This window comes from Chrysemys picta, chromosome 4, assembly GCF_011386835.1.
Source record: "Chrysemys picta bellii isolate R12L10 chromosome 4, ASM1138683v2, whole genome shotgun sequence".
NCBI classification, from domain to species: domain Eukaryota; kingdom Metazoa; phylum Chordata; order Testudines; family Emydidae; genus Chrysemys; species Chrysemys picta.
This window is the reverse complement of record NC_088794.1, coordinates 92380304-92395355: the sequence shown is the minus strand read 5'-3', so window position 1 is coordinate 92395355 and position 15052 is coordinate 92380304. Positions and strand designations below refer to the sequence as shown.

Sequence of the window (15052 nt, the reverse complement as noted above, 5' to 3'; positions counted from 1 at the left end):
ATTTATTATGTGGGTGGTGTTGGTGGCCTGTGATACACAGGAGGTCGGATTAGATGATTTAGTGGTCCCTTTTGGCCTGAAACTCTGACTGTGACACTGGAATAGGCTTCCAAGGGAGGTTGTGGAATCCCCATCATTGGAGACCAGGCTAGACCAGTGGTGGGCAACCTGTGGGCTACACACAGCTGAGCCACGAGACAGTTTGCTTACATTGACCGTCCGCAAGCATAGACGCTCGCAGCTCCCAGTGGCTGCGGTTTGCCATTCCTGGCCAATGGGAGCTGCGGGAAGCGGCACGGGCCGCAGGGACATGCTTCCCACAGATCCCATTGGCCGGGAATGGTGAACTGCAGCCACTGGGAGCTGCGGGCGGCCGTGCCTGCAGATGGTCAATGTAAACAAACTGTCTTGCGGCCTGCCAGCAGATTACCCTGATGGGCTCCAGGTTTCCCACCACTGGGCTAGACGAACATCTGCTGCACAGGGGGTTGGACTTGATGACCTCTTGAGGTCCCTTCCAGCCTTACATTTCTATGCTTCTCAGAATCAGGGTGGTTGTTAGTGTTAGGAGTAGTGGTATTTTTTGTAATGTGAACAGCAACCCACAGAGAATTGGATTTAAATCACCAAATAAGATCACTCCTATTTCATTTCGCAGAGCTACTGTACACTCATTTATTTGGCTAGATGCTAGTGAAGGTAGACAACTCCTACTTTCTAGTATGTTTATAACACTGTGGCATCCTTCACAGGAAGAAGCAAAGCTGAAGACACTTGTAAGCACAAGCACTTTATGTACAGATTCCAGCCTAAGTCTTTCCTCTGGCCCAACATCTGGTTATAACAGCAGCAACGCTGCTACTTATGCTGCAAATAAACTCAGCAAACAGGAAGCACTGGTAAGAGCAGATTGCTGACAGGTCATCAGTGAGGGTAATGCCTTTCTGATTTTTTGATGGTGAGAGGAGGGATGTAATAGCAGAAGGCTTTGTTTTGGGGAAGGTTAATGGTCAATCAGGGCTCTCAACCTGTCAAGGTCCAAGTGGGTGCCATGGTCCAAAGATGTTAAATGCGGGTCACCACATTATAATTGCAGAGGAAGATGTCTGAAATTATAGTCTTCACTTCTTTAATATGAACCAAGTTTTGTATAACTTCGATTTCAAGACGCTGCATTACTGTTAACAACTCTAACAATTCCACTAGCTAAAAGTTAGGTAACTAGAGCATTCTCAGAGCAAAGTGAAAGGAAAGAGTCTCCCTAAACTAATATGTAGATACCAGCTTTGTAAAGAAGGTTTCAGGCTATAAGCATAGCACTTGTTTGATTAGGTAGTTTAATTTCTTTCCCTAGTCCTCACTACAAACTATTTTTGCCCTCTTTTGAATAACAGATTTCTCCTGGAAGTGCAGAGCTCCCAAGAGGAGATACAAGAGGTCGCTCAGCTGTTAGAAATAGTCAACTTTATGTGTTAGAGCAACTACAAAAGAATTCAGCATGTGGTAAGTGAAAAAATATGTGCTTAAATTGGGATCCACATCATAAATCTGTGTGGATTTATTATCAATGCAGTCATCCAAGTTTGAGTTGATTCTAGATTTTTGAAGCTATCTTGCTACTATGCATCTTCAGAAAAATCTGGACTACCAGTGTCCAGCGTCTAAGGTGGAATTTATTAAAAATTAAAATAGGATGTATTAATATTACTTTATTTATGTATTTATATTTCCATAGAAGCTAGGAGCCCCAGTGATGGACCAGAATCTCATTTTGCTAGGCACTGTACAAACAGAGGTTCATATGAACCAGTTCCCATGTTACTACTTGGATATAGGTAACAAAGCAATATATTCAGATAGGAGGACCAGAGTATAAATGCCTTGAAACAAAGAAGTTTGAGGCTAGATTTTCAAGTGTAGGCTTGCAAATTGCATTATACACACACACACACTGACTTGTGTGCACAGGTATTTTGCTAGTATATATGTAGTGCTACCCTTTAAACCAAACTGCAACTTAATTATGAGTAGGTGGTCTTACGGGCAGAGATGATAAAAACAAGATGTGCATCAGTAGTTCTTGCAGTCCCTCCTATCTTGCCTTGCTTACATTTATGTGATTGAGTGATTAGAGGATTAGGAGTTAAATAGGTTCTATTCTCAGTTCTGTTACTGATTTACCTCTTCTGCTTCAATCTACCTATTTGCACAATGGACCTAATAATACTTATCTTAATAATACATACTGGTATCACAAGAAGCTCAATATAAGTGAAAAGTATTAATAGCCTTTTGATTATTTCTGAGCTGTCAGCCCTTCTTGATTTTAATCTTCAGTTACTGATTTTGATTGACATTATCCAATTTAGATTTAATCCTGTCTTATTTGAAAAGCTGCAGGGAGTGATATCTTTTTCCCTAGCATGCTGTCTTACCTTGTTAGTTTCCAGTATTCAATTGAGGTTTGAAAAAATCTGCAACTATGTTCTCCTTTAGTTGTGTAGGCCTAGCAGATGTCAACACAGTACTTCCACTGAGCTTTCATGACAGAAACAAGTATTTTAAAATAAGTGAAGTCTAATGTGGGCTAAACTTTTTGTTGTAGAATTCTGCTTCAGCGTATCTGCCAGCTCATGAGTAGCTCTACCTGCTACTTATTTCTTTAAATATTTTCAGCAGCATTAGGAGTGCATTATACACACACAGTGAAACCAGCACAAAATAGGTGAGATCATCCCAGAAAATCCTGACATATTAGGCCATAGCCTTAGGTTTGGACTAAATTAACAGAGTGCAAATCGAGTGGTGTGGAAAGGAGCCTTAATTTTTTCCTTGACACTGCCCAGGTCCTGGTGTTGTCTCTGCATGATGACAGCCCCTGTGCTGTTCTAGAGCATCATGAGGGCTACTCTAATTTACATCTAACTTTAACCAGCTGCAGGTGGATCAACATACAACCCAAGATTCGAAGAGTGGCCATTAAGAATAATGTCACTGAATATATATGTGGAGTGAATCATCTGACAGATATTTCAGAACTGGATAGATGTCAAGGTAGTCAGTTTTAAGGCCCAGTTACCTTTGCAGTCTCTTAAAAAAAACAAAAACAAAAATCAAATGAGCGTTTTTGTGCCTTTCATAACTTGTAGCAAAGTATACATCCTGTTGCTATAGGAAGTGAGATGCTGAAGAACCACCACCTTCCCCATCCCTTTTGTGTTCCAAGAGTAAGATGCACTTCTTTGCCATTGCTGATATAAACACATCGCACAGCACTCAGATTATTTTGAAATATCCACATTCAAATTTCCCCTTGAGAAAGCTGCACATGATAGTAGTCACATTGCTGAATGTATTACTGTGAGGTACTTGGGTACCACGGTGATGGAGATGGTATAGTAGCCTGAATAGAATATTTTTTCTCTCCATTTCAAAGACTTCTCTTTTATTTCTTCACCCTCCACAGAGAGCAGCAGAAATCAGTCACCACTTCCATCTGCTAGCATCAGCCATAAGTTCCGTCCTGGACTAACTCTTTCAGTCAGCTCCTCTCCTACAAAAGAATACCAGGATTTGTCCAAACACATTTTGGATAATGCTATCACTGAGGTGAGTAAATGAGCATGGTCATTATCTATTTCTGTATTTCCTAACAGAGTGTGCGGCAGGTTTCCAACAACACACTGTCTGGAACATCTGGTGCACTCTTTGCTCAGCTATCTAGAAAGCTGATTTGACCATGACAGCATACTGTGACCTGCCCTTTTTATTGGTCAATTGTATATAAGGATGCTCAGAGAAACTGAAATGGCAGAAGTGAAGCAGGCCAGGTTGCAGCCCTGGGGTTCTGACTGTTGTGTATTATTTAGAATTTTAAAATAACAACAACCAGATGGCCTACATTGGTGAGCACCATAATGGCGAAGGTTTGGTGAAGGCAATAGGGTGTCATCTTACAGATTTTGTAACATGCTCATTCTCAATCATTCCAGGCAAATGTACAAGTTTACCAGACTTAAACCTTCATTGTAATACTGTAGCTGACCATTTCAACATCACTGGGATGGGGATTTTAAACTAACGCTTTTCTCCCCAAATTTCAATTAAGTTTTAACACTGTGCAAAGGATACATACAGTATACTAGATCCAAGGAATGTCTAAGCTGTCTATCCATCTTGGGGTACGTCCAGACTACCCACCGAATTGGCAGGTAGTAATCGATCTATCGGGGATCGATATATCACGTCTCGTTGAGACGTGATATATCAATCCCCGAACGCGCTCCCGTCGACTCCGGAACTCCATCAGGGTGAGCGGCGGTAGCGGAGTCGACGGGAGAGCCGCGTCTGTCGATCCCGTGCCGTGAGGACCCGAGGTAAGTCGAAATAAGATACGTCGACTTCAGCTACGCTGTTCCAGTAGCTGAAGTTGCGTATCTTACATCAACACCCCTGCCCCCCTCCCAAGTGTAGACCAGCCCTAGGTCTCTTCTCTGAAAGCGCTCTTTCTGCCTAATGCTTTCTGGCTTATTGACCAGGCTATCCAGCATGACTTGTGTGTTTGTGCATGCAGAGGGTGGGAGAGCGAAACTTGACATATCTCTGTTTGGAATCACACTGGGAGAACATCAGCTGTGCTCCAAGTGGAGGGGCAGTTTTATACTGTCCTGTCAACCCTCCCACAATAGGCAATGGGGAGGTGTGGTCTTACCACTGTGGAATGACTAGTTGCATACACTTAAATAGTTAAGGCTTGTTCTTCAGTCTGGCTGAAGCAAACTGCTGTACTGCAAGACAGGTGAACACAATTTATAGATCAGGCACTCTCCCTTGATTACATCTCTGAATTGTAATTTTTAAGGTTATGGCAGCATGTTCAAATAACCTGAGGAACTTTTACAACTGCCAGGCAGCAGCTGGTTGGAAGTAAGTATATGTCAGATATTTTCCTTTTTGCAGTACTTGGACACACTTCTATGTTGTCTTTAGTGCAAATACCTGAAGCATGTCTTTTTTCTTTAGATACCAGTGTACAGAAAAAGAGGTACTGGTTTATTACAAAGTCTTCCCATCAGCAACTAAGCATGGGTTTTTGGGAGCTGGAGTGATTGAAAGACCTCTTCCCAATGTGTGGTGCATGGTGAAAGACCCTGGCAAAAGGCATCTATATGACAAAACCATTAACACAGCTCAAGTACATAAGAAAGTAACGAGCCATATTCAGCTGGGTGAGTTATCAATTGGGATTGCTGTGTGTAAGGGGAACTTTATGGCAATTGGTTCATAGCTGTCTCTGTCCTCTGAAGAATGTTATCAATTCCCACTGCTAGCCATTTTATCAGAAGAGATGAGGCTGAAAAGTCAAATAAAGAATAAATGTAACCTACTTTAGTGAAAATCCACATCATAAACTGAACAACAGACATATGAAGTGAGATGCTTTTGGTAAATACCCACTCTGACACTGTACATGTAGGGCCAGATCCTCAGATGGTGTCAATTTGACGTAGCACCATTGATTCAGAAACCCAGGATCTTTTGAACCCACCTCTTAGAGACCATAGAAACTCAAACTATTTGAATAAATAAAGGAGACAGATTCACCCTTATCTCAGACCATCTGTAATTAAGAATTTCAAAGCCAGAACCTAGGTGTTACTTTAGAATGTTACTTGTATTTTAAAAAAATTATCTTATGCTCAGTGTGCCCAGAATATTCAATATTTTATTGACCCAATGTAACATACTGGCTTCTATAGATACAATGAGCTGTTTGGCAAACAAATGTTTTGCTACTTTTAAAAATACATATTATTACCTCTTGGAAGATCCTTGGAACTATTATTATTAAATATTCATCTATAGTACTACTGGTGTGCATGGGTTTTGACAGAAAAAATAAAGACATGGGCTTGAAAGTCATGAGAATAAATCTGTAACAAGGGGCTTTTTAAATAGCTGAAGCTGATTTTTGACTTATTACCGTTTCATGTCACTGACTTCTTAAGGAGCTGGCTTTTTTCCCCTCAGTTCTAATCCATAGATGTGTCTCAACATTTCTGTTGGACAGAGTTCTGAACTCAGTCAGCAGTGGCAGAAACTGTAGAAATTGGGTGCAATAGGCTGTCTTTTGCACTAGTCTATGTTGCTTTTCAGCTTGGACAAGTTAATATACAGGCATTTATAAGCTTTGAAGGCAGTGAAGAATTGTACAGATGAGGAGTAAGTTTCTTCTAAAGAGGAAACATTCAAAAGCAGGTAGCCATGTATAGTTGCTGTAGTGTGATTTTTTTTCTCCTCTCTCCCCGCCCCCCAAATTTATTTCAGTATATTTGGTGAGTGATACTTCATTGTGTTATCTAAAGCAACCACGGGATTTCTGCTGCATCACGGTAGAGGCCAAAGAGGTAACTTTATCAGTACTTTCCAACATGTAAGCTAAATTGTTTAAGATTACTGTTCAAGAAAAAGCTGGGGTATGGGGAAGAGGGTCCACAGCTGTACACCCTTATGAATTAGGTGGGAAGAGAGATTTGCTTGTGCTCCTGGAGTCCTTATTGGTGTTGAGAGTTCAGATGCTGACTCTCAAATTCTAACCTGATTCCTTATATTACGAGGTAGATTTATCAGAACATAAGAATAAAATAACTCAGGTTGCATCCTGAAGAGCGTGTATGGCCGGTGCCTTTGAAAGTTAAGTCTGTAGAAAGGAAGATTTTCCAGACATATTTGCTGATGCACAATGTAAAATGCTTTGGCAACGAACAGCTCTGGTATTCATCTGGAAGGAGTGAGCAGAGCATGGAGGTGCTGCTTGTTGGCCCAGCACAAAGATTTTATACTTCTATTGATACGGGAACATGGTTTGTGGAATAACCCAGCATAGGGAGGATGCCAGAGCAAAGATGCAAGCAGAAGTATTGCCATTAGGATTGTTAAAGAATCGTAGTTCAAAAAGCTTGAGTATTCACACCTGAAAGTAATGCGTCCGGAAAGAGAGCAGTGTATAATATCTGGAAATACAGCAGATTATCTCTCGCACCACAGCTGGAGCGAGGAATGCCTGAAGAATGAGCCTGAGGCCATTAGAATAAATAAATATGATAAAAGTAAACTAAAAATATCTAGTAATGTTTCATGGATTCCGAGGCCAGAAGGGACCATTGTGAGAATGGTTATGTGATCAGCTGCCCATAGCATGTCTCTTAGGAATTTACTGAATTTCAGGTTGTTTAGTTAAAGCATAGACTTAAGATACCTTACATTTTATTTAGTGAAAATACAATTTAAAAACACAGAAGTTTATATGATGCTGTTTACAAACTTAAATAAATGAAACTTAATACAGTTCCTTTTATCAATTAGTAAATCAAGTGTATACAAAAATAAGTTACTTGAATGCTAGAGCCTCAACCAAATGCAATTTTAAATTTAGGTAATGGCTTAAAATGGAAATGTCAGTTCAAAATGACCTTCCTAGATTATTCATAGCCATAGTTCCTCTTTAAAGACTCACACACTAATACCAAGTATGCACTTAGGCTGCAGTCCAGCACCACATTTAAGCACAGGAGCAGTCCCATCTACTTCAGTTGGGCTACTCAATGCTAAACATTAAGCATGTACTTAGTGAGTTGCTGGATGGAGACACTAATGATTTAAACTAGCTTTACTTTCTCTGCAGATTCACCAGTAGGTATAAAAATGTAACCTCTAACTTTAACCCACTTCAAGGTTTGTCACTTTATTATTTAAAAAATTGGTTAAACTGCTCTCAAGGATCTACATGGAGGCTTAGTGTGCAACAAGTACTAGTTTGCCATGCACTAACCCGCTGTGTGGACCTTGCTTCTACATGCCAAAAGTTCAGTAGTATACTTTGAAATATGTGGTAGCAGACTCCCTGTGGCAACTTTGCTGAGGAAGGCTAGAGCTGTATACATTCACACCCTGGCTGGCTAAGACCCCTATATGCATGCATTCAGTTTCCTGTTAAAAGTAATGCTACGCTGATCTATTACAATAAATTTTTCAACCCAGTGGACTTAACTTGTTGAAGCTGGGAATTGGCGATGGGATGGATCACTTGATGATTACCTGTTCTGTTCATTCCCTCTGAGGCTCCTGGCATTGGCCACTGTCAGAAGACAGGATACTGGGCTAGATGGATGTTTGGTCTGGCCCAGTATGGCCGTTCTTATGTACTGTGTGAGTTTTATATAGAAGACATGACATATCTAGAACTTACTCAAGTTTTGATGTTAGCTTGCATTCATAGTTAAGACATTTATCTCTGTGAGGAGTGCCTCTTTTCTGCTTATCACAAATTAGTCCCCCCTTCAAAATGTCTTCTCATTTTCTAGGGTGCATTCTACTCCCATCAACCTAACATCTCATTATTTAAACTTCACCAAGATTAGGAGCAATATGGTGTTTCAACTTGGGAAAAGGGTGTTTTTTAAATCTAGTCTAGACAAGACCCTAGCTTTTATTTTTCTTTGATGTGTATGAAACTTAGTTTTGTCCCTCCCCCCACCCCCCTCTCATCTGTATAATGAAGTCCAGGATCCATAGCTGCTTGACAGTCAGTTTTAGATGACTTGATGTTGCACATTTTTGTTTACCTGTATTTCAGCTGCAGGAGATTGTGGCATTGCACCAGTTGGTTATTACAAGTGTCTTACTGGCATTCTTGTCCAGGTTCTCCTTCTGCTTTCACATTCTATAAAAAACTAGGCTAAGCTAACATTTAAGTACTACAGTATTTATGTATGAATCATTGCCTCAAATAAACAACAGCACATGGTGTTGTTTTACCTTTAAAATGTATCACACAACTTATATTGCTTGTGTTAAGACTGCGCCTTAACAGATTGAGCTGTCTGCACTGAGCGGTGAGTGAATTTAGCTAACTTTATTGTAGGTGATTCAAATCAATGGTACCTTATGTTGTAAACAGATTGTCACTTTTCTTCCTTGTAGCCAGAGGGAGGTGGGATTCTCAGAGAGGATCCCAGCACAGGTAACAGGACATACCTAAGAGCATTTTTTGTTTATCAAATGAATGGGCATGAGCTGGTTGAGGCATTTCCTTTGCTCAGGACTAATAGGTATTAGCATCCCTTTGGCCCAGACTGTGTCTCAGTGTACTGTGTCCAAACTATTTCATCTGTATAACTTGTACTGTGCCTTCTCTATGCTAAATAAATAACTGTTTTTGGCACTCTATTGTATGCAGGAAAACTTGTCGATTTTAGCTATTCAGTCTATCTATGATGAGTCCATGCCTCGTCCTTGTAAAGAAATGGTACGAGGGGAGATTCTACCAAGTGCTTGGATATTGGAACCTGATCGAGTAAATGGAAAAGACATCACCAGAGTCATTTACATGGCACAGGTGAGAGATTCTATGCAAATGTTTTGATTCAGTTACACATCCAGTTGAGTTTAAGCAATTTCTGCAGTGAGAGTAGTATACAACTAACATTAGTCTCAATATTCTAGCATGAGCACTTTGACAGATTTTAAATCATACTAAATTCAGTGAGATTGCTCCTTTGTTGTGAGCACAGTGGTAGCCTGATTACAAGAGAGACTTAACCTTGTTACAATCGTGTCAGGGCACCTGATTCCATATGTGCCCTAGATAGACCCCTTTATTGATATTACAGCATCTAAAGACTGGTTTACACAAAGTGTTGTCATGTGTCCCATCTCTTAACTATAAGATTTTTTAGTGAACAAAATCTATACAGCACATACTTGCAATGTATTGAGCTCCAATAAGTGCCATTTGTCTAGGGTTCGAAAGGTAATGGTGTCTAATAAGTCCCAGAATCCAAGGTTGTAGTTTCCACTCTAATGACTGGGTCTCAGTTTCTCCAGCTGTAAAATGGGTATAATACTTACCTAGATATCAACAGGTTTGAGAACCTTCCGTAAAGGTGACTTTATATGCAAACTAATTTTTCATTTGTGTGGCTCTGCAACTGTAAGTAAACAATCACCACAATAGTCTATGTATTTTCTTGCAGCTATTATAAACAAAATGCCAGAATGTAAAGAATGAGATTGAAAATAATACAATTCCATTGTAATACACTGCCATTATGCAAGACCTCATTGAGAGTATGATGTTCATTTCAGCCCCTATCTCAAGCAGAAGGGGACCAGAGCCAGGTGATGAAAGTGAGTACAGGAGAGACAAAGTACTGGCACTGTTTTGAGAGACGACAAATTAGGGGGGTCACAGAAGGTGGTTTACAAATTAGTTAAAATAAAATTAGCCTTCACTCTCTGAGATAATACAAGAACAAGGGGGAAGTTAATGAACCTGACAGACAACAAATGTAATTTTCCATTTCACTGTTTCATTTTTACTATCATAGTCCCATCTTCCATTCTTACAACACAGGACTAGTATTATGGTGCCAGCTACAAGGAAGCAAAGAATTGTAAAACTCCATCCCCTGTTGCCAACTTGAGTAAGAAACAAACTAGGGAGTATTTAAAAGAGAAGACAGGATCCCCCTCATTTCAATGAACTGTGATACAGGAGTTTGTGTTATGCTCTTAGCATCCAAACTAATTCTGTTTTTTCACCTGCATGTTAAAAATAAAAAGGAACTGTACTGTGTAGTAATGTTATACCCTGAGAGCTAAAATTTAATTAAGCTTATTTTTTCCTACTTAAAGAACTTTTCATCCCCATTTTTCAATTCTGTTCTATTGTATAATGCTCTCCATATATTTTAAATGTAAAATCATTGTTTACAGTACTTTCAGTGACTAAGGGCTTTAGTTTGCCTACTTAATTTTCTGCAGTATAGTATACATTGAATTTGCATAGTTTGTCAGAGCAGCTTGTTCTCATGAATTTGAAGCTGACTTAGTCACAAGCTATAAATCAAACCGCAAATTACATTTGCTCAAATCGTACCTAAGCACTGCAATCGACAAAGTTGACTTTCTCTCTTATACAACACCAGTATGAAGTAGGCAGACTTAATTTTAACTTCAGACGTCAATCATACCACTAAACACTATTACCTTCTATTTTGTACTTTTTCCTGACTCATCATTATTTGTGACACAGGGACTATAATGTGTTTACTGTGTACTCTTACACCATTTAGCCATTGGAAACCCACACTGGAAAAACTGCCTTGATTCAAGCGCACTTACAAAAACCCTTCTATTTTAATTTCTACAGGTCGATCTTGGCGCCCCAGCTATCCCTGCACGGCTTCTGAGCTCCATTGTTAAGCAGCAGCCTCTGGTGATTGCTAGGCTAGCACATTTTTTTGCTAGTTAACAACAGAACCAGACACAGTTACAGTGGGAGAAAGCTGCTAAGTACCAAGGAATAGATGTGAAAGTCTTTATCCTCCTCACAGACAAAGTAAAATTTTGGCTTAGAAAACATGTCCCACTTCAGAACTGGAGATGAGAAGCAACAGGCTAACCAGCCATGGGCAAAGCTATTACTGAAACAAACAAATGGAAGACCATCAGCTGCAGGAATCACTGTTCAAAGAGTAAACATTCCTGGGGTACCTGTCCTTACCAGAGGTAGGTCCCTAACTGCACTTGCTGTTCAGTAGTGGGAAAAAGTGCTGCCTGTAGAAGTTCTGTCAGCAAAGGCAGAGAGCACTCACCTTGCAAGCAATCAACATCTATATGTAGAAATCTGCTTGGGTGCAAAAGGCAGGTTACAGCTATTTCAAAGTGCAATCCTTCCTTCTCCACTGCTTGTTTTTCTTCCAAGAAAAAAGAAGTGATGTAAGAGTATATCATGGCCAGAGGCTTTTTACAAGCCCTTATATAGAGAAACAAATCTGTTGTAATGCTCCTTGTAGCATCTGACAAGAATGATGCTTACAGATGGAGGCTTCATAATAAACATTGTAGATAAAGTCAGCTTGCCCACCTGGAGGAGTCACTTCATCTTGGCAAGGTTAAAATGTTAACAGCATGACAAACTAATCATTCTACACCCCGCTTGAATGAAGATCTAGATCCAGTATATCAAATTGTCACTATTCAGCAACAGTGGCAAAAAAAAAAAAACATACCTCAGGAGACACAATTTATTAGTGCTCTATTACACGATCATTGTAATGTAGAATTAGGTGCCTTGAAGTGGAGAAACCAAATTGACAGTTGTAAAGCAAGACTATTTTTTTTTTTAAATAGGGAGTAGAACTGATGATTCAAGTTGTTTATAGAATTAAAATCCTGCAAACATGAAAAGTTTAGCTTTGTCCTGATGGCTGTTCCATTCTTTTTCTCACCTGTACCAACCAGATTCTCTAGCCTGTGACATTGGCTACAATGAGACAGTTGCTGTTCACAGTTCCCTTGTAGCATTCCTAATGAGCTCATGACTGGGAGAAACTCTCCAGCTGAATTTTGTCTGAAACTCCTACTTTAAAGCTATATATACAGAAAACCCTCTTTCTATAAAATTCAGTCATGATATTCTTTTAAAAATAATTAAGGGACTAGGTTTCATTGAGCTGTATTATTATTATTTTGGGTAACGCTCTTCAACATTGCTATAGCAGAGAACCACTTAAGGCATTTTATTGCTTGAAAGGGGTAAAGGTCCCTGCTGTCCAAGGTAGTACTGCACTTTAAATGTGATGAATGGGTATCTATATCAAGCATCTAACTTCAACATGGTACCTAAGGCTGGTTGTCTAAGTTAAGAAAAACAGCCATGATTTTCCCCCCCTAACAAGTCCAGTGCACCTTTAGAATCTGAGGGCTAAAGTCTGCTTTCAGTTTAACTCTGCAATCCACCTACTTCACTGAGGTTGCACATGCCTAACGGGGCAGAATTCAGTCCTTAAGCATAGTAAATTAGACACCCATTTGTGTCAAATGGTCCAGAAAATTAAAGTAAAATATTCAGATCAAATCGTTGTTCTGGTGTGACAGGGATGAGTGAGTGCTTAGCACCTACTCAACCACTGTTGCGTTTAATTCATTAATCACTCACCTGCCAGAGAAAACAAATTCCAGAAATAGCTTTCAGCAAGTGACAAACCCCCACGCTGCACTCCCCAATGTTTAAAGGGATAACAACCCATTTCCTTCTTTCCACTAAAAAAAGCCATCGTATATTGACTTGGGGGTGGACTTGGTTCCTCCTCCTGGCTCTAAGTACCCCAGAACCCTTTGATTCAGACTTAGCAGTAGCTACAGCACATTGCAATCGGGAAAGTGCCAATAAGCTATTTTATTGCAGCTAGACAGGGAAAGGTATGAAACCTTCATATAACCCATAAAATATTTGCTGTTTAAGTGAAAGGTTTGCTTGTTTTCCATTATTTTGGACATGGCACTCTGTTAATGACAAAGCAATATTTACAGGAACAACATCTAGGACGACTCAAGGAGGTCAACAGTGACAGTGCCTATTGAAAGATAATGTCTTATTGTACAGTGCATCAGATGTTTATTTTTATAAATGCATATGATTGTTTTTTTCTATGTTTACAAATTAAGTTATTTATATATATATGCTTATTTTGAAGTTTTATATGCTGATGAAGTTAATTTTTATTTTTACTGGTATTCAATTAATAAGCTTTTTTTAAATACAATTGTCAATTGATACTAAATAGCCCTATTTATACAGATGTTTTCTTTTGCAAATATAACAACATTTTATGATACTGTTAATGTGTGGGATTGGTTTGTTTAGAAGAAAAGTGGGACAAAAGCTAGCTGATGTATTTGTTATCAAGACAAGGCAAAAACTTCCTGTCAGTATTTTACTATCATTATAGCAGTAGATTTGAATGATAGTGAATCAAATCAATTGTACTGTATCTCTTATCCCATCTCACTCAACAAGGATTGCTATTTTCATATCCATAATAAATAGTATTTTCTACATAGAGAAAACGCCCCAACTGACATTCATTGTCTTAACATGCTCTGTCTACTCAGTCCTTCACAAAATGTGAGAGTTAATGGTCATTAAAATGATTTAGGAAATAACCAAAAGGCTTACTTGATGATAAAATTCTGTAGGGCATCCATACAACACCCTCAAATTATAGAAGTTAATAAGTAATTTCTCATTAATCTAATTCTCTATAAAAAATATAAACAGCACAAGACATTTGCAGTTCCTTCAAAGCATTATTATAGCTTTTTCCATACAATACAATGCCTAGCTGTTAATTTGGAGATATTGAAGTCAGCACTGAGTCTTGTTCAGACTTCTCAAGATGCACTTTAGAGTATCAACCCTAACAACTTCCTAGCTGACCTCCACCTGAGGAGTAGCTAATTTTCACAATTTTTGGATGGTCACTGCTTTCTACAGAAGGGGAGGGAAGGCTTCTAGCTACTGGGATTTGGCAGGAATGAGTGCTCCCTCCCACCTCACATGACCTGATGTGACCCCTTTCCTCCCCCACACTAGTTCCCAACCTCTCACCATCAGCAGCAGCCACTAAAGAGTAGGCACAGAGCAGGGGTCTCAAAGTCATGGCCAGAAGATGACATATGCAGACACCGCCCCCTGCAGCTCCCATTGGCTGGGGAAGAGGGACAGAGATACCATCATTAGTTGCCAGGCAGCATCACTTTTTTCCACAATGAATATAAACAAGTCAAAATACTGAACACAACTATCTGATGCAAACCTTGCGGCAATCCTGAAGGTTTCAATTGCTCAGTCACTGGGGCCAAACATCAACAAACTGACAACTGAAATGTTGCCAAGTGTCTGGCAAGCGAAGAATTGTATAAAGTTATATGACAGTTTTATTATTTCTAAGAAATTTGAAATAAAAAATACAATATGAATGTTTTCTTTTCTGAACACCATCTTCAGTGACATTATTGGCCCACTGGGAGGATTTGAGGACTGGCCCTGGCCCTAAGGTAAATGGAGTTTGAAACCCCTGGCATGGAGCCTCCAATGCCTGTGTAAGGAAAAGCGGAGAGGGAGAGAGCAGGACATTCCTGTGCTTAGCTAGACTCAAAGGAGGCAGAAAGGGTTCCTCCCAAGAGAAGCATACACTCTCTTCCC

At 39.6% G+C, this 15052-nt stretch overlaps 2 protein-coding genes across 19 annotated transcripts in view; one reads left to right on the top strand and one right to left on the bottom strand.

Moving 5' to 3' along the window:
* Positions 1-14842, top strand: part of STARD9 (StAR related lipid transfer domain containing 9) — a 177332-nt gene extending 162490 nt beyond the window's left edge. For 15 of the 18 annotated variants that reach the window (XM_065595316.1, XM_005284626.5, XM_005284627.5 and 12 more), the window contains 8 exons: positions 753-899; positions 1395-1503; positions 3467-3609; positions 4862-4926; positions 5023-5228; positions 6328-6407; positions 9239-9397; positions 11213-14842. In XM_065595316.1, coding sequence (XP_065451388.1) covers positions 753-899; positions 1395-1503; positions 3467-3609; positions 4862-4926; positions 5023-5228; positions 6328-6407; positions 9239-9397; positions 11213-11314 — 1011 coding nt within the window. In that variant the 3' untranslated portion in view covers positions 11315-14842. Of the gene's footprint in view, positions 1-752; positions 900-1394; positions 1504-3466; positions 3610-4861; positions 4927-5022; positions 5229-6327; positions 6408-9238; positions 9398-10034; positions 10189-11212 lie in introns of those variants that run through there. The other 3 variants (XR_255033.5, XM_042849426.2, XM_065595317.1) reach the window with 3 other exon arrangements.
* Positions 1-15052, bottom strand: part of CDAN1 (codanin 1) — a 67545-nt gene that overhangs the window by 5141 nt on the left and 47352 nt on the right. The window lies entirely within an intron of this gene.